Here is a 23,596-nt window from a genome sequence, read left to right on the forward strand (position 1 = left end):
TTATGACCTTTGCTATTAAAATTAAAACAATATTAAAATAATGTTGAGAGTAGCTGTTAATAATTTAAGAATAATTATAGTATTCTCATATTTCTTTACTGCAGACATATTAACAGGAATTTAAAAGATAATGTTTCAAGGAAATCTAGGTATGTTCCAAATTAGAAAAACGTATTACAGAAAGGGGCGTAAGAGAAATTTGTTATAAAGGAAAGAAAATAAGGGATTTTTTTTGCGATACTGCATGGGAGAACTGCTGTTTCCTGGGGCCTCTGATAGCATCCCTTAGCACACTGTGTAGTGTTATCTTTGAGGTTGGTCAAAATACCGTAGGTCAATGAGCAGTACAGTCAGCCAGTGTCAGTGATGGGCTTGGCCTTGAATTTGAAACTCATACAGAGCCAAAGAACTTTGGGAAAAGACATGGGAGTCAAGGAAAAGAATACATACTAGAAATCATTATGCTTGTGTCAGATTTTCCCTTATGGTCAATCTCACATTGTTAGCTCAGAAAACCCAAGAGGCTTCTCAGTTGTGATTTAGTTTTAGGAGCGAGGCTGGATAATGATTTGGTTTCTTTTGATATCACCATAATATAATAGATTAAACATTCATAATTAAAGCATCATTGCTAATCAGATTGACTGCATTCGATTTTTTTCCCCAAAAATTAATCCTATGTATAGATTTCAACTAATTTCATATGTATAGAAAGTTGGAGCAGTCTGCATTGTTCCATTATGATTTTATTCTAAGAAAGACTAGGTTTTAAAAAGATCACTGAAAAAAACACCAAACTTCATAGCCCCATTGTAAGAAAATTATTTACTTATGAAGTCTCAGAAAAAGAATTCTGAAATGGAGATAAGTGCTATAAATTTGGGATGGATCCATTGTACTTTCCTATTACACAATCTTGTGGAATCATAGGTTTAAGTGGAGAACAAAATGCTCTGTAGATTTGCAATAATCTGGTTCTATAGCAAGGTGAACCAGCAAAATAACGTATGCATTGAAAACATAGCACGTGTCTGGGCTCCTTCTTCCTCTCTGACCATATTTTAAGAGAAAGTGATTTTTGCCTTCTGTGGAACAGACTGGATAATTCCCATACACGTAGAAGTATAAGAGGTCCGAACAGCATTCACGAGGCTATCGCTAGCTTTCCCACTAGAGGACAGAGTACCAACACCAGCTAATTGCTAACACATCAGCCAGGTAAGCAAGGGTCTCCTCAATGACCACCACTTCATTGAAATGCATTTCTTCCTAGCTCTTTTTTTTGGTTACATACAGTGTTCTGCTTATACAGGAGAAAAGATATCAAATAGTGGTTCTTTCCTTATTTTGTTTTTAGCAGTGAAGGAGTAGCCTAATTTTCTTTGAATAGAATGCAGAAAAAAAGTATCATAAATTCTTAGTAGAATTCATTCACTTGCTCTCTCACAGTTATCACAGTAAGATTAAATAAGATTAAATATTACTTTTTTTTTTAAAAAAAGGAAAATTACCACCTGTTTCCAACAAAACGAGGTTAAATTGACTTTGTTGAAAACACCTTTTAATTGCAGCAACTTCTTTACAGTCCCACCCACTCACTAGAAGATTTTCAATAAAAAGTGTAATGAACTTCAAAATTTCCTTGATCGCCAACTATACAAATGATCAAAACAAATATTAACATTATTTTTGCCACTTCATATTCAACATATTTCGTGCTGTTGGTGACAGAATTTAACACTATGTCACTATTTTCCAAACACTCAGTTTCTCCTGCTACTGAACTTTCCTCGTGCATCTGCTTTTTGCTCACTAAAGCAAGAAAACTTGCTTCGGACAAGCCAATCAAGTTGTCTTTGGTAATGACAGCTAACTGGAAATAAGTTTGCAAAATAAACTTCAGAAAAAATAACACAGGTATTACATAGATATGAGCATGTTTTTCCCTTTTTCTTTAATCTACAGTTATCATTATTAGAATTTTACTTTTTTTGCATTAATGGTATATGTTAAGATATTATTTTATTAAATATTGTCAAGAAATTAGAAAACATATTAATATATCATAAATATATATGTCTCTCTCTTTTTCCCCTCCTCTGATTCAGTATCGGTGGCTTATTTTTGATGGACACACTTTCATAAGCTAAAATTTGGCTAACAGCATTGATAAATATCATCCAGTATCATTACTCAGCCACATTTTGGCTTCTGGTTGAAGCCTCAGAGAAGATGGTTTTGAGAAAACCTGAGTTTATCAAATATTTCGTATTCATAAGTGTTATTTACTTTTTACCCAAAATGTTGGTGGTTGATAATAGTTTTATCCCTATTCATTTGACATATGAACTTGTGGGAAGACAAATGAGGATAAGTGGTCTGTGCTGATGACCAGGAGTACACTGCTGCTACATTTCACCTGGATCTTCTTTAAACTAACTGTTCATATTTAGCATTTGGATAACATGGAAAGATGGGACAGTTAGCTAGAAGCTCAGTGAACATAAATGTAAGGCAATAATACCTATGACAAAGACAGGGGAAATAATTTCAAGATGTAATAAAAATTATATCCATCTCCATCTGCTGCTGGGTGCTCTGCATTTGTTGCTAAGAATTGATGGCTGCAGGCTGTATTGGATTTCTAACTACTATTTGACAACTGTATTGCATCAACATTTATGAAAGCGTTTCCTTCACACATGTCAGCCTGGAAGTTTTTCTTTACTAGACATCATGATTTTTACCATCATCGATGCATTTGTCACTTCAAATTACATTACTGCAATGTGTTCTACAATATGCTACAATACAAATCACTCAAGAAACTATACAAGACAGCCCAGGTAAAAGTGGATTGCCTTCTAGAGAGGATAGAAATTACAATCATAATCATCTCATACTACGAGATCTCCAGTTTATTTTCTGGTAAGAACATAGCTGGTATTTCAATTTCTGTTGAACTGTGTGGGATGGTACCACAACAGCCATAAGCAATGTGATTAAACTAAGCATTTTTTTGCACAACTGCTGTAGACAAAAAATCTGATGTGGGAAAGAAAACCACAACTGACACCACCTTCTTCTCTCTCCTTCCCCATTTATCTTTTTTTAGTATCTCTAGATATGTGTGTTTAAAACTATACATAGCATTTTGAAACTAGTTCTGCTATGGACTTCAAAGGAGCTACAGTTTGTTTATAAAAATGAAAAATGTGGGTTCAGTTGAAGTTAACGAGTGTTTTGACAATCTCATCTGAGAACTGCAAATGTCAATTTTGTAATAAAGTTACTCTGGTGATATGAATTCTGTTGCTCTCATCTTACTAATACAGAAAACAGGGTTTAGAACATTAAGATCCAGAAGGAAAAAAAAAAAAAAAGAAAAAGAGTAAAAAAAGAGCATTCTTATGGACTGAGCTCTACTGAAATGAAAGTCAGTGAGTTGGGGGAAAGGATCAATTCCAAAATGTAATTCAACCATTCCATCAGTAATTTTCTCCTCTACTGTTCATTTCATTGTTTCTACATCAAGATAATAAGGAATCCTCAAATTTAATTACCAACTACTGATTGGATATTTTCCATTTTACTTAGAGACATTGTCTTCTGAGACAATGAAACTGTACACTTCCCCTTGCACTTATGTAGTCTCTTTCACAGCAATTCAGCAAGAAGAGTCGACTTATTTTGTGAATTTACTGTAATACTTAATGACCTAAGTTTATATAATGTTTAAAATCAGTGTATAATAGATAAATCAGATGCTCTGCAACATACAGTGGAAAGAAGTGGCCAAAATAAAGTTAAGTACCAACTGCTATCAGAGAGCTGATAATGAAATGGCTGTTCCAACAAAACTTATTGGAAACCTGAAGGGACATTACTGGAGTGGTGGGATAGCAGAAGATGATTTCTCTGGATTACTAGAGATTATTTCAAAACGTTCAACACAGTTGCATGTAAAAAGCATTTAATGCTGAGGCTATCTCAAGAAACAGAATACAGATCATGCCTTCAAAGAAAAAATATTGCAGCAACACAAAACACTGTTAGCTGAAAAACAGTGCCTGGGGCAGGGGGTAGCTTAAATCAGATCTGGGCCCTAATGTAGAAAATGATCTCATATGGGTGTTAATAAAAACAAGACTTTGAAAATGATCATGTATTGAAAGGAACAATAAATAATGAGACACAGTACAGCCATATGAAGGAGGATTTGAATCGTTTAAGTGCCTGGTCTAACAGATGGCAATTGCAGTTCAGTTTAGATTAAGAAACATTAAAGTCAAGGAAAAAAGGACATAAAAGAATTAACAGTATGTTTTCAACACAATGGACAGAATATGGGCAAGGTCTGGAATATTTTTTTTATGGTTCAATAACTGAAGAATCAACAACAGATTCTACATTCTGGGCAGTAGCCTCACATATAACCTGGTATTATACAACTGGAAATAACAAATGCATGTGTCTCAAAGTGTCTTTCAGTGCATTTCAGTATATCATGAGTGCATATGCACTAAAAAGAAATCAACTGCTGCCTGATTTTTTCTTTAACAAAACAACAGACTGTAACTCTTTAGCTATGATCTTAAACAGGGCTTCCTAGAATCACTGAAAAAAATACCATAGTTTTCATTGTTTGCTTGAACCTTAAGAAACCATTTCCTGAACTATCTTGTCTGAGAAGTCAGGTGAGTTTTCATTTCTACTCTCCTAAAGAGGCAGAAAGAAGGCTATCACAGGTTTCATCTGTTATTACTAAACAAATGCTGCCTTTCTTTTTTCCATCAGCTTTTAAGTGCTTGAATCCTGGATTCAACTTAATTCTCTCCAGAACAACATCCTCCATTCTCCTCTCTCATATCCTGCTAACTCCTCTCCCTGGACAGTCAGGAAAAGGAAAATAGTGTGTTGAAGTAGTCTTTCTAATTATTGCATCAATAAACTGAATTTTAGGCAAACTCCTGAGAGGACTGGTGTGAAGAATTAAAAAGAGAGGTTTGAATTAAGTACCCTGTTCCATTTTCAAGAATGTAGCTTCCTTTTGATACTGGTTCTTTGGCTATTTGCAACTGAACACTGGTGAAGAGAAACCTGGGTAGGTGTACTACTAACCAGTATTCTTTTCCATTTTGTTTTCAAAAGGTGTCTCCAGATGGGAGGAGTTACAGTTCAAAGTCTTGACAGTTTGTAATAATTTCATTATTATTATTATGATTCATGTAAGCCACATTCAAACTTAAAAATGAAGATTTTTATGTAAACTTAAGCAAGTTGAAGCATCACCTAACTAAATAACAAATCCTACTGTCATACATAGTTTAGAAAACACTGCCATTAGATGTCACGGGACAGACAGTAGCATGAAGTTTAGTTATGTTGTGACTGACAGAAGAATTGTGATGTCTTGAATGTATTTATTTCTAATCTCTCAAATGAAGCATGTCTTAAACCTCCACAGTGTTTTAGTGACTTCATTTATCATAAAACAGCCATGCATTATTTTATAAAACATATTCTATACAAAGCTTTTTAGCACACCTGTGGTTTGAAATGTGACACAGTGACATTATGAGAAAAGGAGCAGACAATTAGGTTTCATACTAAAGTCAGCAACTTTAATAAAGTCTGTTTAAAAGGTTTTTATTTCCTGCATGTTATGATCTAGTCCAATCTCAATCTAAACCTAATTACCAAAAAAGAGGCAGAGCTTGGTGCTGGGAAAAGATTAACATGCCATATATGAGTAGTAAAGGTCACAGCATCATAGAATTGCTTAGATTGGAAAAGACCCCTTAGATCATCAGGTGCAACCATGGCCTAACCCTGACTAGTCCAACCACCTCTAGATCATGTCCTTAAGGACTTCATCTACACACCTTTTAAATACCTCCAGAGATGGTGACTCCATCACCTCCTTGGGCAGCCTATTCCAATGTTTGACAACCCCTTCAGTAAAGAAATTCTTTCTGATATCTAAACTAAATCTTCCCTGGCCCAACTTCAATCCATTCCCTCTCATCCTATCGCTTGTCACTAGAGAGAAGAGACCAACCTCAACATCTCTGCAACTGCCTTGCAGGTAGCTGCAGAAAGCAGTAATTTCTTCCCTCAGCCTCCTTTTCTCAAGACTAAAAAGCCCCAGCTCCTCACAGGACTCGTGCTCAAGGTCACAAGTTAAAATTTTTTAATGGAAGAAATATGAGTACTATAAGGATGAGGAATAAAGATCATACAAGACGAACACAAAACTTTCCATCTCCAGAAAGTCTGGAATGTGAAATTTTTCATGTCCTTACAACAAAGGGATGTGAACTTCTCTTTCCCTCTCATATCAGTATCTATAAAACCATCATTAAACGTGACTTCCATCTGATGGACAGAGTTCTTTTATACAAATGGTTCTCTTAAGGAAATACAAATCACCATTTTCAGAAACTACAATTATCCATGCAGTATGTACCCCATGAAAATAAGACAGTGCTGTATAGAAACAACACCACAGAAACCATCACAGAATCTGGAGAAGACAGTGGCATACATGAAAATGAAGACCCTACTAGGTCTAATATTACTTTCCTTCTCATTGAAAGTTTATAATTACTGTCCCTTCTACTCCAATAATATTCAGAAATGTAACATTGCTGATTAATAAATTTAACATGTGTCATTATTCAGAAATCACAGAATTACAAGGTTGGAAAAGACCTTTAAAATAACATTGAGTCCCGCCGTTCCTGTCCTAAGCTAAACCATATCCCTAAGTATGTCATCTACTTGTCTTAAACACATCCAGGGAAGGTGATTCAACCACCTCCCTGGGCAGCCTGTTCCAGGCCCTCACAACTCTTTCAGTAAGAAAATTTTTTCTAACATCTAATCTGACCCTGCCCTGGCACAGCTTTGTGCCATTTCTCCTTGTTCTATCCCCTGTCACCTGGCTGAAGAGACCATTGCCCACCTCTCTACAACCTCCTTTCAGGTAGTTGTAGGTGGTGATAAGGTCTCCCCTCAGCCTCCTCTTCTCCAGGCTAAACAGCCCCAGCTCCTTCAGCTGCTTCTCATAGGATTTGCCCTCCAGCACCTTCACCAGCCTGGTTGCCCTTCTCTGGACACGCTCAAGGACCTCAATGTCCTCCTTATGGTGAGGAGCTCAGAACTGGACACAGTACTCGAGGTGCAGCCTCACCAATGCTGATATATGATGATATATTTAAAATTAGTATTTCTTGGATGCTGAAAAAATTGTGATGGTGCATATTTAGACTTGTAGCTTGGGTTCAACAGAATTGAAAGGCTAAGTGCTTTTTTAATAGCTTTGTCCAGAAAAAGATGTTTTATGGGTTTTAAGCTATATTATTTTTCTGAATCTGTTTCAGAACTGATGCTCACAAGCAGTAGCACAAAGCACATGTGTGTAGCCAGGAGCAGGTTGATGCACTCTTCAGTTGAGCTTGAAAAACATCGTTCGCAGTGTGGCAAAGGAAAGCCACAGAGCTACAGGAATTCAGGCCAAGCAGTGCCTGTTTCCTGAAGAGTGAGAACTTAAAGAATGGGTATCAGTATCAATCACACACAAAAATAGAAAGGGGTGTGTGGTACTATGGGGTACTTTCCAAAGTATGGCATATAGCACTGATAAGCACATGTTTTGCCTTGCAAAGCTTGCTCTGCCACTGTGTTCAGTCAGCGATGCTGAAGTGCTCTCACACCTGCCCTGCATGCGTGTTGCAGAGGCTGTTTTGCACAAGTGAGAAGCCATGAGGAATTGGAACCAAGCGAAGAACAGTGTTTGCTCCCGCTACAAACCTGTACTGGGCAATAGAGCCTGAGGGAGCCAGGGCCCAAGTGGCACCTTGGAGGAGCAAGACCAGCCAGGAAGAACCTAACTAAAATGGCTCTGAGGAGCCCTGTTGTGGTTTTGTGTGGTGGGGTTCTGGTGTAGAGGAGTAAGGGGGGTGGGGAGGGTGCTTCTGCAGGAAGCAGCTAGAAGTTTTCCCTAGGCCCAACAGAGTAGATACCAGCTGGGCTCAAGGATGGATGTGCTGTTGACCAAATCTGATCCAATCAGTGACAGGCCTCGCACCCCTGGAAATCACATTTGGGAGGGAAAAAAACATAAGCAGCTGCTTTTTGCAACCAGTCAAGGGACTGATAAGAAGTAAGAAACTTCGCGGACACCGAGGTCAGTGAAGAAGAGGAGGAGGTGTTCCAAGCACCAGAAAGATTCCCCTGCAGCCTGTGGAGAAGACCATGGTGGAGAAGGCTGTCCCCCTGCAGCCCATGATGGATGACGATGGGGAGCCTATCTACAGCCCATGGAGAACCCCACACTGCAGCAGGTGGAGACATATGGAAGATGCTGTGACCCTGTGGGAAGCCTGCATTGGTGCAAGATCCTGGAAGGACCTGCAACCCATGGAGAGGCCTGCACAAAAGTAGGCTTGCAGGGTAACTTGTGACTCTGTGGGCAACCAGGCTGGAGCAGTCTGGGACTGAAGTTTGGCACCCTGTGGAAGGGAGCCATGCTGGGGCAGTTGGTGAAGACCTGAAGGCCCATGGGAAAGGACTCACATTGGATTAGGTTGTGGAGGACTGTCTCCTGTGGGTGGGACCCCACACTGGAGCAGGTGAAGAGTGTGAGGAATGCTGTCACCCCTGCGCCCCACCCCGGCTGAGAAGGAAAACAACTCGTGAGAAACTGACTGAAACCATCATTCCTCCTGTCACTCACCCTGCCACAATGCAGGGGAAGGAGAGACTGAAATCATGAATAAAATGAGGTCTGCTAAGAAGGGACGGGTGGGGGAAGATGTTTTACGATCTGATTGTTCTCATTCTCTGACTGGTTTCTCTGTGTGTTTGTGTAGTATAATAAATTAGATAGTTTTTATATTCTACATTGAGTCTGTTTTGCCCGTGACACTAATTGCAGAATGATCTCTCCCTGTCCTTATCTCAACTCCTAAGCCTCTCAATATCACAGAATCACAGAATCATAGGGGTTGGAAGGGACCTCGAGAGATCATCAGGTCCAACACCCCTGCCAAAGCAGCTCCCTAGGACATATTGCACAAATAGGTGTCCAGATGGGTCCTGAATATCTCCAGAGAAGGAGACTCCACCCCCCCCTGGGCAGCCTGTGCCAGGGCTCTGTCACCCTCACTGTGAAAAAGTTCTTACGTTTGTTGGAGCGGAACTTCCTGTGCTCCAACTTGCAGCCATTGCCCCTTGTCCTGTCTCCACAGACCACTGAAAAGGGGCTGGCTAATTCCCCCTGCATTCCATGCTTAAGATACTTATAGACATTAATTAGATCCCCCCTTAGTCTTCTCTTCTCAAGACTGAACAGCCCCAGCTTACTCAGCCTCTCCTCATAGGGGAGATGCTCCAGGCCCTTAATCATCTTTGTAGCCCTTTTTCGGACTCTCTCAAGGAGATTTTCTCCCCTGTCCATCTGAAAAGGGGAGTGATAGAGAGACTTAATTGGGCATCTGGCCTCCAGCCAGGGTGAAGCCACCAAAAGCATGGACAAGGGACCGTGCTCAGTGCCACAGTCAGGCAAAAGACTCCCAGAAGCACAGCTTCTAGCCCACCATGGGGGAAAAAAAAGCCTTCCTCCCACATCTGCAGGGCATGAGAGGCCACCTTCATGAGGCACGAGCAGCAGGCAATGACCCAGCGCAGATAGTCCAGAGGATCCCTGGCAAGGAGTCCTGATCAGTACTGCAGAGGAAGGCAAAAAACCCCTGGGGACCAGTGCCAATCTCCTCCAGGGGAAAATTCCTTCCTGACCCCAGTGGCACTGCCTATTCCCTGAACATGTGAGCAAGACCAGCCCCTCCTACCACTGGTCTGTCACGCCTCCCATGAGATACACTAGCTGTATTCTTCCTCTACCCAGGAGCCTGTCTCCAGGCCTCCCAGAGTGGCCAAGTGCCCCTGGCCCCATCAACTTGAGGGCAAAGATCCTTCCAGCACTTGGCAGGGTGCTCCAGCCGGCAGGTGCTCCAAAGCTCTGGGACCCCTGGCAACATCTCTGCATCCTTTTGCTTATGGCTGGTGCCCTGGCTTTGCAGGGCATGAGGACAGTAAGCTTTGCAGTGCTCCTCAAGAAGCATCCCCTTGCTCTAGCCACAGCCTTCCAGCTGGAAAGGATTTCCATCCCTCAAATGATCTTTAAAGGTGGCCCTGCTGGGAGCTGGCCTTGCAGCCAAGAACCTTCTGCAGCCTTGTCCTGCCTCTGGGGCGTCATCCTCCCTCAACCCCCTCCACTGAATACCACTGGCCCCTCAGCGATTTCCTCTTGAATGTCTTTGGGCCATCCCCAGGATAGCTGCGACATGGGTCATGGCAGGATGATCCCATTTATCTTGGCCCAAGGCACAGTGCCTGCTGCATTGCCAGGTGGCAGCACTGTGATGTGGGGGTGAGAGGGTGCCCATGCACAGTCCTGAAGATGCCACAAAGTCCTGTAAAGCAAAGGCTTGTAATGTTTAGGTTTGCAATACAGTTGGGTGTCAAGTAACATGGTTTTAATATTAACAAGACAGTTACCAAAATCTGTGACTATTATAGAAAAAGCATCAGGCAGAAGCAAAACAATCACTCAGAGCTGGAGTACACAGTGGAATTTGTAAAGATAACTGAAATAAATGTCAGAAGACCGCTCTGAATATTAACCTTAATTATATAGATTAGTGTCTTTTTTATAGATTTTTAATTCCCATAGAACTGTCATTTCTAAGCAATCTAATTACTCAACGAGACAGACAAGGGAGCAGCGCACAAAGGAAGTTAATGAGTAAGGCCTTTTACTAATAGCAACTTTTGACCAGAAATACTTGTGAGTGTACCCCATTTGTGTCTGCTCTGCCTAGCAGAGATGTCAGCCATTTCAGTTATGTCAGTGCAGCTTTTGGTTAGTTTCCAACTGGCTCAGCTGTTCATTTGGTGGTCAGTGTACAGCACAAGCAAAAGTATCTATTTCAGCATAGTTCTGTGGTAATTACCAGATCAATATTAGCAATAAAGCATCTTCAGGTAGAAGCCAATGCTTCTGACAGAAACATATTTGATCTAGACCCATGAGTGCAAGGCAGAGAAATCTGCATGCTCAGGCTTTTGAGAGCTAAGTCAGCTTTGCCTTTCTAACTCCCCCTATTTGCCTGCCAAGCATTTTCTGTGGAAGATCCATCCCTCTGTGAGAGGAATAATTCCTCTTCACACACTATTGTTAAGAAAAAGGGATTCCAGTTGAGCACTGATGGTCCTAGATCTCTGATACAGTAATTTACATCATTGGCATTTCCAATTCTTTTGTGACAGTATTTTGTCTATTACTACAGATGTAATTAATTTTCTTTTATGACTACTGACAGGTTGATTCCATTGCAGTCAGACAATGCTGGTCCTAAAAAATATCTACAGTGGTTTCTATTTGTGATGCACTTGTGCATCACAAAATGGAGAGAAAAAAGTTAGTCTCTTTGGAGAAATATCTTGAGGTTTAGGCCACCACTTCGGCAAAAAACACAGTCATAATTTTGGGAAGGGAAGGGAATATCTTATTCTCACTGATTTTCTTAAATTGCTTATTAGTGAACGCTTCAGTGTGTGTGGAGTTGTCTCATAAATCTCATCTAGGATAATGGAAGATCATTACCTCAGTAGTTCCCATTCAGGCAAGCATGTCCTGACACAGTTATACAGACACATACTAGATAAAACCAGTATTTTCAGGCTCCCTGAAGAAAAGAAAATTTGAGCTTAGCAAATGGAAAAGCCAGAAAAGCCCCTAAAGCAGGAAACACAAAAAGCATAAGAACTCTGGATCATAAACGTGAATTCTAAATACAATAAAACCAGACGCTGACCCCTAATGTGACATTGAAATGTCAAGCTGCATCCTATCATACACATATCACCTGTCTGAAATGAGCTAGACTTGGCTTCCAGTACAGAAGTGGAGGGAGATCCTTACACTTAGCAATTTAGACTCTAAAGAAGAGACCTGGCTTTCATAATCTGCAGGTTTCCATTTGAAATCTGAAAATGGAGGAACCTGTCTGTGGAAGTTCTCCAATTGTAGTTGTTCCCTACTTTGTGCACAAGGTCTCAGAGACTTCTTATCTTTTGCACCTGTTGGCTGGACTCTGTTCACTAAACCGTGTGGAATTCTATCAACGTTTTGCTTTTAAGTTTGATCAAAGTTATTTCAGCCATTCTTCACCTTCTGATGTTACGGAGCAAGTGAGAATCTCAGTAGGTTGCAACCAACACTGGTTCTCTCAGGAAAATTCCTCTTTGATTTTCATGGATATAAGTGGTCTTTTCACAGCATCTTCTGATTGATTGCCATATTTTCAGAGGCAGTGCTGCTTTCCGTGGCCTTGGAGTTAAAAATTGGCCAATATCCAGATGATCCTTTTCACTCCTAATGCCATTACCTTAGAGTCTTTTTCCCCTGGAACAGAGGTGAGTTTACAGCAGACATGTGATGCTGCTCTAAAACCTGTAATAAGCACCCCATCATAGACATTAGTAAAAATATTTTCTGTAAATTCACATCATAGTTACTGCATATTTGTTTTCTTTTATAGAAAAGCACTAAGACTAATTCTAAATGATAAAATGCAAATATGTATGGAATTTTTGCATTTACTAGGACTAGTCAAAGAATCATAGAATGGATTGGGTTGGAAGGGACCTTTAAAGTTTATTTAGTTCAACCCCACTGCAATGAGCAGGGACACCCTCCACTAGACTTGGTTGCTCACAGCCCCCTACAACCTGACCTTGAATACTTGCAAGGAGAGGGCATCTACCATCTCTCTGGGCAACTTGTTCCAGTGCCTCATCACAGTCATCATAAATAATTTTTTTCCTTATATCTAGTCAGATCTACCCTCTGCTAGTTCAGAACCAACACACCTTGTCCTACTACAAAAGGTCCTGCTAAGAAGTTTATCCCCATTTTTTTTATTGCAGCCTTCTCTTCTGCAGGCTGAACAAGTCCAACTCTCTCAGCCTTTCTCCACAGGAGAGGTGTTCTAGCCCTCTGATCATCTTCATGGCCCTCCTCTGTACCTGTACCAACAGGTCCTTATCTTTCCTGTACTGGGGACCCCAGAGCTGGATGCAATACTCCAGGAGGGGTCTCACCAGAGCAGAGGAGAGGTGCAGAATCACTTCCCTTGACTTGCTGGCCATGCTTGTTTTGATGCAGCCTGGGATATAGTCGCCTTTCTGGGCTGTGAGCACGTATTGAGAGGTCATGTCTAGTCTTTGATCCACCAGTACCCCAAGTCCTTCTTGGCAGGGCTGATCTCAATCCCTTTATCCCTCAGCTTGTATAGACACTGGGAATTGCCTCAATCCATGCACAGATCTTGCACCTGTCATTGTTGAGCCTCATGACGTTCACATAAGCCCATTTCTTGAGCTTTTCCAGATCCCTTTGGATGGCATCTGGTCCCTCAGGTTTGTCACCCACGCGACGCAGCTTGGTGTTGTCTGAAAACTTGCTGAGGCTGCACTCAATCCCACTGTCTATGTCATTGATGAAGATATTAAACACTCCATCACAGACCATTAAGTGGGTCAGGCAGGCCTTGCCTTTGGTTCAAAGACAGCCTTCACACAAACTCACCGTAAGATTCTAAATTCACATTCCTACATAATCTGAACTAGCTTCACTTGTTAGTAAGTCCTGCGAGAGAGTCATGGAGAGAGTCATCCTGTACATCTCCTGCCCATGCAGGAAAATTATGTCAGCAATACTTTTCCTCTCCACGTATGCATAAGCATGGATCAAAATGAATGTCTACTGCAGCTTATTCACTGCCCACTTACGCTCACTTATGTCAGAGCAAGCAGAAGAAAGCAGGAAGGTCTGATTTTTTAACAGTAATAGTGATAACACAGCTAACCTTCTTGGTACATTTAGACAATTCCATATCAGTATGCAGTATTGCATCCTGATGCTGGTTAGGAATTCTAGAGTGGAATTAATCTATCTTCTTTGTTTAAAAAACTCTCTGTAATCTTTTAATCATTTCACAGAACCACAAGGTTGGAAAATACCTTAAAGATCATTGACTCCAACTGTTCCTGTCCTCTACTAAACCATATCCTTAAGTACCTCATCTAGCCCTTTTTTATACACATTCAGGGATGGTGACTAAATCCTAGGCAGCCCGTTCCAGGCCCTGACAACTCTTTTAGGAATTTTTTTTTTCCTAACATCTAACTTGAACCTGCCCTGGCACAGCTTCATGCCATTTCCCCTTGCCCTATCTCCTGTTACTCGGCTGAAGAGACCATCGCCCACCTCTCTACAACCTCCTTTCAAGGTAGCTGTAGGTGGTGATAAGGTCTCCCCTCAGCCTCTATTCTCGAGGCTAGGCACCTCAGCTGTTCCTCATATGATTTGCCCTCCAGCCCCTTCACCAGCCTGGTTGCCCTTCTCTGGACTCGCTTGAGAACCTCAATGTCCTTCTTATGGTGAGGAAACCAGAACTGGACACAGTACTTGAGGTGAGGTCTCACCAAGGCCGAGTACAGGGGCACAATCTCCTCCCTAGACCTACTGGCCACACAATTTCTGATACAAGCCAGGATGCCATTGGCCTTTTTGGCTTCCTGGGCACACTGCTGGCTCATATTCAGTCAGCAGTCAACCAGCACTCCTAGGTCCTTCTCTGCCTGACAGCTCTCCAGCCAGTCTCCCCCAAGCCTGTAGCGCTGCCTGGGGTTGTTATGTCCCATCTGCAGGACTCTATACTTGGTTTTGTTGAACTTCATCCCGTTGGTCTCAGCCCATCGGTCCAGTCTGTTCAGATCCCTCTGAAGAGCCTCCCTACCCTCAGGCAGAGCAACACTTCCTCCTAGTTTAGTGTCATCTGCAAACTTACTGAGGGAGCATTCAATCCCTTCATCCAGGTCACTGATAAAGATGTTGAACAAGACTGGACCCAGGACTGATCCCTGGGGGTCGCCACTCGTGACCGGCCTCCAGCTGGATTTGTTTCCATTCACCACCACCCTTTGGGCCCATCCATCCAGCCAGTTTTTAACCCAGCTGAGGATCCACCTGTCCAGGCCAGTGGCAGCCAGTTTCTCAGTCAGAATGCTGTGAGAAACTGTGTCAAAGGCTTTACTGAAGTCCAGGTAGACTGCATCCACAGCCTTCCCCTTGTCCATTAAGCGGGTCACCTTGTCATAGAAGGTCATCAGGTTAGTTTGACAGGATCTACCTTTTGTAAACCCATGTTGACTGGGCCTGATCCCCTGCCCATCACGCATGTGCTGCATGATAGCTCCCAAGATGACCCTCTCCATGATCTTCCCCGGGACTGAGGTCAGAATGACAGGCCTGTAGTCTCCCTCTGACCCTTCTTGCAAATGCGTGTCACATCTGCCAGCCTCCAGTCAAGTGGAATTTCCTCAGTCCGCCAGGATTGCTGGTAGATCACAGAAAGGGGTTTGGCAAGAATATCTGCCATTTGGCAAGCATATCTGCCAAGCTCCCTCAATATCCTTGGGTAGATGATTGAGTAATAAGTGAGTAACTCGATTCAGTAATAAGTTAATACACTGCCATCTGAACAATGTTTCCTTTAATCTAATCCACTCTTAGATCTTCTAGTGACATTGACTTCTACAAAAATTACAACAGTAAGAATACTTAGAACAGGTAAGTGGTTTTCTTCCTAGTTCCACTGTCAAGAGAGAAGACAGCGCTAGCAGTTAGAAACAACTAACTATGAATCTTACTTGCTGAGAAGTTATTATTTAAAGTGTTGTTTAAGGACAAGAAAGCCTTAAGCAGAAAGCACATATGAGAAAATATTTCTGTATACCAGAAATCCACACCTGAACCCCACCTGACTCACACCTCCCAGGCTTTGATGCAGTTCAGCTGGATCACTGGGCTTGTTTCTCAAAGCCTACAGAAGCATAGAGAAGCTTTCCCAGGGATGAAGGGGGGCAGAGAGCAGCACTGTCTAACAGCTCCCAGCATCTGTACCCACTCAAACAAAAGAAAAACCCTGCAGAAAATACTACCATCAAAATAAAATAAAATTAAAAAAAACCCCAAAACCAACAACTTGTCCTAACATTTCAGGGGTAAATTAGCTGTCTACCCTTAACTAAACCAAAGTGAACAAAAGCAGAAATTAGTTTTACAGAAAACACAAGCTTTGTTCGGAGTTTCAGTAATACTTTCTACAGGAGCCATTTTCTAGGGAAAATTGAAGCCTATCACTGGCCTGAATCAATTTCTCATGAGTTCCTGGTTTGGGTTTGTGTGGAAAACTGAAAACCCTAAAGTTATGACACCATGCTTATGTCAGGACACGTTTTTGTTTAGTGAAGTCATCAGATGTTCATTCACACCCTGTTTTCCCCAGAATTCTACCTTTTTTTTTTATTATGATGATCCTTGAGATTATTAAAACCTTCATCTCTATATGGAGTCTGTTTCTATGGCTGTACATATTTTATTTATGAGCATCAAAGTAACAAAAAATGATCTCACAATCACATGGCACTCAAATGTAATTTTACCAAAAGGTATGAATATAGTGTAGTCCTTTCCTCTTCTCTCCTTAAAAGCCTGCCAATATGGGAAACTTAACAAGCTGTCACAGAACACAGCAACAGCCTAGACTCACTCATCCCTCGTCATCTAGACTGTGGCTTTAACCAGTGAGACCCAAGGCACTGCCAAGCACAGGAGTGCCCAACAACATCATTTTTCAGTATTAACATGAGGCTAAAACAAACAGAAAACCATCCTGATTTATTTCTGAAGGATTCCAGACCACAAGCTGCATCTAATCAAGACACGTCCAGATAAAGGTTAGCAATTATGATCTGTGAACTGATTGAGGCTGAATAGAAAGTTTACATACAGCTGGAAAAACAACCATGACCACCTTCTTCCCAACAGTCAGTACTCTGCTCCAAAGCATATACAAGTAAAATTTGTTTAGATACAGTTAAGTAACACAATGAGCATTTTCACAAGAAAGCCAAATTTGACATAAAATTAATTAAGAAGTTGAATGCAAAGCAAATTTTGCAGCAGTGAAACACAGAATACAAAGGGGATGCCTTGTAAATAAGAACAGAAGAAAAAGATTAATCAATGAACTAAAAATGAGATGCAGGACGTTTCAGCCTATTTGGCAGGCAAAGAGATAAACATAGTCTGTTCTTTCTCCAGGTCTCTCATGGGTCTGTTATTTTACTCTGATGCCAGGAGAATGAACTCACCATAGGAAGAAAGCCTGCCATAAGAGGTGTTGCTCCAGACACAACCCCCTGATGCTACAGTGACTAATATTTTCCTTATTCCTCTGTAGCTCTTTTGCCTTCTCTATACAGATTGTCTACCTTGATAAGTCAACTGGTCAAAATCAGTGTCTTAAATGGCTTGATGCTCTTGCCCTTCCACGCAGACCTCCTCCATTTTCTTCTTTTCCTGTGGTTGCTTTTGGTCTTGTTTCATCTTCAAGGAAATAAAGCTTGGATACTCTGCAAAACAGCCTCAATCCATCTTAACTACTGTCTTCTTTTTTCAATTCTCAAATGCCATTTTGATTTGAAAAAATGTCTGACTCATTAAAAAGCCCCCAAACAAAGCTCTACACCTGAAGGAAAAGTATAGGAGATGCTATTAAAAATCAAAACTTTGTTTCATTGCAGAAATCAGAGATGGGCAGCACACAATTCGATATGAATTTAGGTGAAGCTGTTTATTGAGCGAAATCACACAGATTATATACATTTGTTACTGCAAATGTGGCAAGCTAAAAAACTGCTAATTGGTTACACACACTGTTCACACCAAGCTGAATGGTTAGTAATTATAACAGGTTCTGATAAGCATATCTTACAGCTAAACACTGTTAGTTTACCTTTGATGTCTAAAACTATCTGCACACCTGCTGTGTCAACCATTTATTATGGACGGCTCATCACATGTTCGCTTACTCCCAAATACCTTCACACAACTCCTTCTTGGTTTAGGGCAGTCTGTACCCCTGTCTTCAAGGCCATCGTATTTTCAGAATGTGATTGCCAAAAACTTCTCAGCATGAGTAACTTCCCTGTCTCACGGGAATGCAAGAATATTGTCAAGGCCTATGTCTTCTGTGAGGAGAGTCAGGTTGCTGGCAGTCCTGCTGCCTTCCTTGACATTTCCTATGTTATATTTGAAACACTGAAGCCATTTTTCCTTCCTGTGTTTTATATAAAATTACAAATACTTGTATTGGAAGCTTTCTGCAATGACATTACACTGGGTAAGGTCTCTACACTTTTACTGCCATACAACAATTGTCCAATGACAAAATTTTACTGCCTTTAAATGTACACCAATTTATTCTATTGGAGTTAACAACTAAAAAAATACAGATTCCTTCCTCTATCAAACTGGAGAATCTACAGAGGAAAAGAGAGTTTTATTTGTTGAATGAACTTGCTCAATATTTTATTTTTCACATGCATCATATATTGGTGTGAATAAAAATTTTGGTACCTTGGAAGTTCAGTCTCATCTGAAAAACTAATTATATAGATATGTGCAATAGAATTAAACATTTACTGCTGCTGGGGCACTTTTCATTAGTATGTAGTGATGAATGGCACATTTATATTCATGCCATATGTTTCTACATATGTCATAGTAAAAAGCTCTCCAGTGACCCACTATTTACAGAAAGAAGACAGAAAAATCACAGGATAAGACAGTTAACAATTGTTTAATGCCTACTCACAAAGTCACTGCAGTAATTATTACATGTGCCACTTCTGTTGAAAAAGAGAGAGAAGAAATGAAGGAGGAGAGCGGGTAGAGAAGCCACCTCGTACATTTGACCTTAATGAGGCAGTCTATGAATACGCGTAATGATTTCTCAAAATGTTTGAAGATGTGCAGCTTAAGGCAAGGGAAAAGTACTAGAAAGGGGATAGGGTAAGTACCACTCAAATGGAGCCATTATGCTTGCAGCTATTTGGATCCTGAAATGAGATAAAAGCCACATCACAGAGGCATAATGACTTCAGGACCAATAGAAAGAATTAACTGACATATCTTCTGGTAAAATAGATTATGAAACCTTTCAGTTCTGCTTTGCATCAGTGGTCTAAATAATGAAGCAGAAGAAACAGCAGGAAGATTATCGTTTCCCTACACTCAGCATAAAGCCTCAAGGAACTACAGAAGTCCACCTCTCCCACTGATGTTCCATACATCCATTAGGATAAATAACGAAAGCACTTACTGTCCCTGTGCACTGTGTCTCTGCCTTTTCATCACGCTCCACTCTGAAAATTCTTGCAGGACAAACGCACAATATAAGACCAGGGCAAATTTATTAATTCCACACATTTTCCCCATTCTCCTTGGACTGAGGGGAGAAAAAAAGAAAAACACCCACAAAAAACCACCAGGGAGTAGCATTAATTTATTTCTTTTGCTTTCTTAATGGGACTGAAAAAAAACTATCAGAGGAAACTGCATCAAGCCTAAGGAGTCACAAATACAAAATATCACACAAAGCATGGGGTGAAGCTGTAATATACTGAAAGTATACATCTTCCAACAAAAGCAGTTCTTTTCACTAAAGCTACTGTTCTAATGAAAATTAGAGAGAAAACAGGAAAGGCCTGAAATGGGATGCTGTGATAGGAACCCTCCATCATTGGAAAAGCTTTCTTGAAGGCAGTCAAACCGCATTGTGGACCTGCCTTTGGTACAGGGCAAGATCTTAGCCTTAAGTTGACACAGCTTTGGGAGATTTCCCTGTTGGCCTAAGACCACAAGCCAGGCTAAACTGAAAAGCAGACACAGTTAAACATTATGTCACATCGCAGTTTCAAGGAACTTTTTTTTTTCTAAATACATTAATTTGAAAAGTTCTAATTTTCTAACTCAAAAAAAATTCAACACTGTTTTTCTTGAAAGAAACAAACAAAGCTCCTAAAATTTACATAGTTCCAGTTGGTATGTATTTGGAAAGCTGCTGAACATCTCTCGCAGTGCCCTAGGTTTTAAAAAGATGTGTTACTGCAGCAGGAATAAATACTTACATGTGATATCACCAACAGTTTAATTCCACCGTGAGGACATAAAAATATAAGTGTTTGCTTCCTCTTTATCAAAACACAACATTGGGAGTACAAGGTTTATTTGGAGAAGGCAAGGATAAAAGAATTGGGTGCTCTGGGATTTCTCTGACAATGGAGATTAGTTTCTAGAGACCATTGATTGCACCTGCACATACATATTTCTAGGAATTTGCACCACTGAATTGACAGGACATATTGGAAACCAGAACAATTTTTAGTTACCACAACAACACCTATGAAGGACAGAACTTATCATGATATTCACCAGTTTACTAAAGTAAGGCACATGAAAGATGGATAAGGATTATGCCCAAAAATATGTCCAGACAGCTCTCCACTGCTGTCTACTGTCTTCACGTTTTTAAAAAAATACTTTTTTGACACATTTGGGAATCTTAACATATTCTCACTATAGAATCTGCAGGTGAAATGCTGGCATAATGATGAAGTAATGAAATCTGCGATTCAATATTTGCGATAGACTACCTTCAAGGGCTAAAATTCAATTCCTAAATATACAATTTCAGTGTCTTTTTGGGATATTTTCCTGCCCCTGAAGCTTTATAGTTAAGTGACTATACAGCTTACTCTCCAACATTGCACTGGTTTTGGCTGAGATAGAGTTAATGTTCATAGTAGCAAGCATGGGCCTATGTTTTTGATTTGTGCTGGACACAGTGTTGATAACACAGGGATGTTGTAATTACTGCTGAGCAGTGCTTGCCTAGAGCTTCTTTTGCACCACGGACTGCAGGGGAATCTCTGCTCTAGCACCTGGAGCACATCTTCCCCCTCCTTCACTGAACTTTGTGTCTGCAGCACTGTTTCACATATTCTCATTCCTCTTTCATGGCTGCTGTTCAGACATAGGGGAAACTTCCAGTAGCTTCTCAACTGCAGCCAACTCCTGTAACCCCCCCCCCCACACCAAAACCTTGCCACACAAACCCAATACACCCTCAAGTAGCCACATTCTGCCCGTCTATAGTACACATACTACTAATAATACTCTGCAACAGTTGAGAAAAAGATAAGAGAAGGTGCGTTAATTTTGTCCTAAAAAACCAGGAGTTTAACCAAAGTTTTCCCTCTTTAAGATGACCACTAATTAAAAGAAAATGAAAGATGTAGCAGCTGTAATGTATAGATACCATGTATATACATACTACGTATGTAGGTGATGTGCTTTACTAAGCTACCTGAGAATGAGTGTCAGTGGCGTTCCAGTTGTAGAAGCAGATGTTAAAATTGCTTCCCATCAGTTTTCAGATATTTCTTGCAGTCATTTGCATTTTAATGATGAAATAGTTCTGTTTATTTAAATTTAAAGTTACATGGATATCAGTGTAATACTGATCCTGTAGAAAAGTTGCTGATGGGAGTGATTCAGTTAAAACAAAAAACTGCATTTTTTTCCGCAGTATGTGTTATATCCAAATGAAAGGAATAAACAATAAATCATCTATCCTCGTATTCATGATTGCCTTCCAATAGTTAGAAAAAGGTCACATTTAAGTACTGTGGAAATTGTTTAGTAGACAAGAAATTTTAGTAAAATGAAATGGTTACTTTTAATATACAGATAAAACAGAAAAAACCCAAACTAGATAAGTATATTTAACATGAATTAGCAGTACTGTAGTACTGGATTGGTTTACTTTTTTGTGCCTGATACCACTGCCATAGTGTATTTTACTGCTGAACCAGTTCTTTTTGGTATTGTTCCCTGATGTAACCTGCCTGATCAGTTAGCTATACAGTTCAAGGTACTAGTTATAGCATAAAAAGCCCTAGATCATAGAATCATAGAATGGTCTAGGTTGGAAGAGACTCCAAGGATCATACAGTTTCAACACCCCTGCCACAGGCAGGCCCACCAAGCTCCAAGCCTGATCTAGAGCACCTATCACCACCTACAACTACCTGAAAGGAGGTTGTAGAGAGGTGGGTGATGGTCTCTTCAGCCAGGTGACAGGAGATAGGGCAAGAGGAAACGGCACAAAGCTGTGCCAGGGTAGGTTCAAGGTAGATGTTAGGAAAAAAAAAATTCACTTTTTAGTTATCAGGGCCTGGAACAGGCTGCCCAGGGAGGGGGTTGAGTCACCTTCCCTGGATGTGTTTAAAAAGGGTAGATGAGGTACTTAGCAATATGGTTTAGCTTAGGATAGGAACAGTTGGACTTGATGATCTTAAAGGCCTTTTCCAACCTTGTAATTCTGTGATAGACAAGGTTGCCCAGGGCCCCATCCAACCTGGCCTTGAACACCTCCAGGGACGGGGCAATCACCACCTCTCTGGGCAGCCTGTTCCAGCACCTCACCACTCTCTCTGTAAAAAACTTCCCCCTAATACCTAATCTAAACCTTCTCTCCTTTAGCTTTAATCCATTCCCCCTTGTCCTGCCATTGTCTATCCTTTGAAAAAGTTGATTCCCCTCCTGTTTGTATGCTCCCCTCAGGTACTGGAAGGCTGCATTATCACATTTTTCTGTCTCAATATGGCAAGGCAGAGAAGTGAGGATATCTTCTTTGTTAATGCCCAGATGGGAAATTACCCATATAAAACCAGTGTTAAAAGCAGGGAAAAAAAAAACCCAATCAACCAACCAAAAATAAAACCCAGATGAAAACCAAAATAAGTTAATGCAGTTAAATATATGGTGTCAAAGTTAAACAAGATACATCCTTCCAACACCAGTTAAAAAGACAAACAGGAAAACAAGAAAACTGATGTTCTGTTTCTCTTGTAAATAATTTCTATTCCCTGTCAATGGTGCTGTGTCACAATCAGCAATACCTGAATAGAAATCTTACATTTCTACAAAGCTGCCTCCTGCAGTACCCCATGAACCTCAGCCACTACCAAACTACAAATATGTTGATATACAACAGTTTTGGTAAAAAGCCATATATATCTGTATCTCTTTAAATATGATGCACCACTGCGGATAGAAAGACCTTCTAAGGCTAATTAATAGGCGTGGTTCAAGATGCTTATGAAATGGAGTAGCTACTGCCTTGCTCAGACTATACTGAATGGTGACTACAGATTTCATGACCCACATCATGAAAAGCTCTTAGGAATTGTTTTCCTTTTGCCAAGAAATATGTGTTATGAACAGACTCCCAACTATATTAAAAAAAAAATAAGAAATTAGCAAATACAATGCATTTACCTGTCATGTTGCAGTAAACTTTCAAAGGTCCCAGTGCCCCACTGCCATCTGGATCTATCCAGTAGTAATTTGAAGTTTTGCCCAAGTGTTTGTATGCTTCACAGGAGAGTTCATAAATTGCTGGAATGAAATAAAACACAGCAATAAGGATCTTCAAATCCTGGAGCAAAAAATACATAATGACAATAAATTGACTTTATTTATATGTGAAGGACTATACTTTTACATTTCACTGGCATTCCCAGAAAAAAAATAATCTTTAAACATCTTTCT

General features: G+C 40.5%; 1 protein-coding gene across 1 annotated transcript in view; it reads right to left on the minus strand.

Annotated features, from left to right (window-relative positions):
- The window catches only part of CNTNAP2 (contactin associated protein 2), a gene marked incomplete at both ends in the record, with an annotated part of 1,153,104 nt that overhangs the window by 343,556 nt on the left and 785,952 nt on the right, over positions 1-23,596 (minus strand). Inside the window, one exon of the mRNA XM_084260050.1 lies at positions 23,324-23,443. Coding sequence (XP_084116176.1) covers positions 23,324-23,443 — 120 coding nt within the window. The remainder of the gene's footprint in view (positions 1-23,323; positions 23,444-23,596) is intronic.

The sequence above is a fragment of the Gallinula chloropus genome (assembly GCF_964237585.1).
Source record: "Gallinula chloropus genome assembly, chromosome: 2".
Lineage (NCBI taxonomy): Eukaryota > Metazoa > Chordata > Aves > Gruiformes > Rallidae > Gallinula > Gallinula chloropus.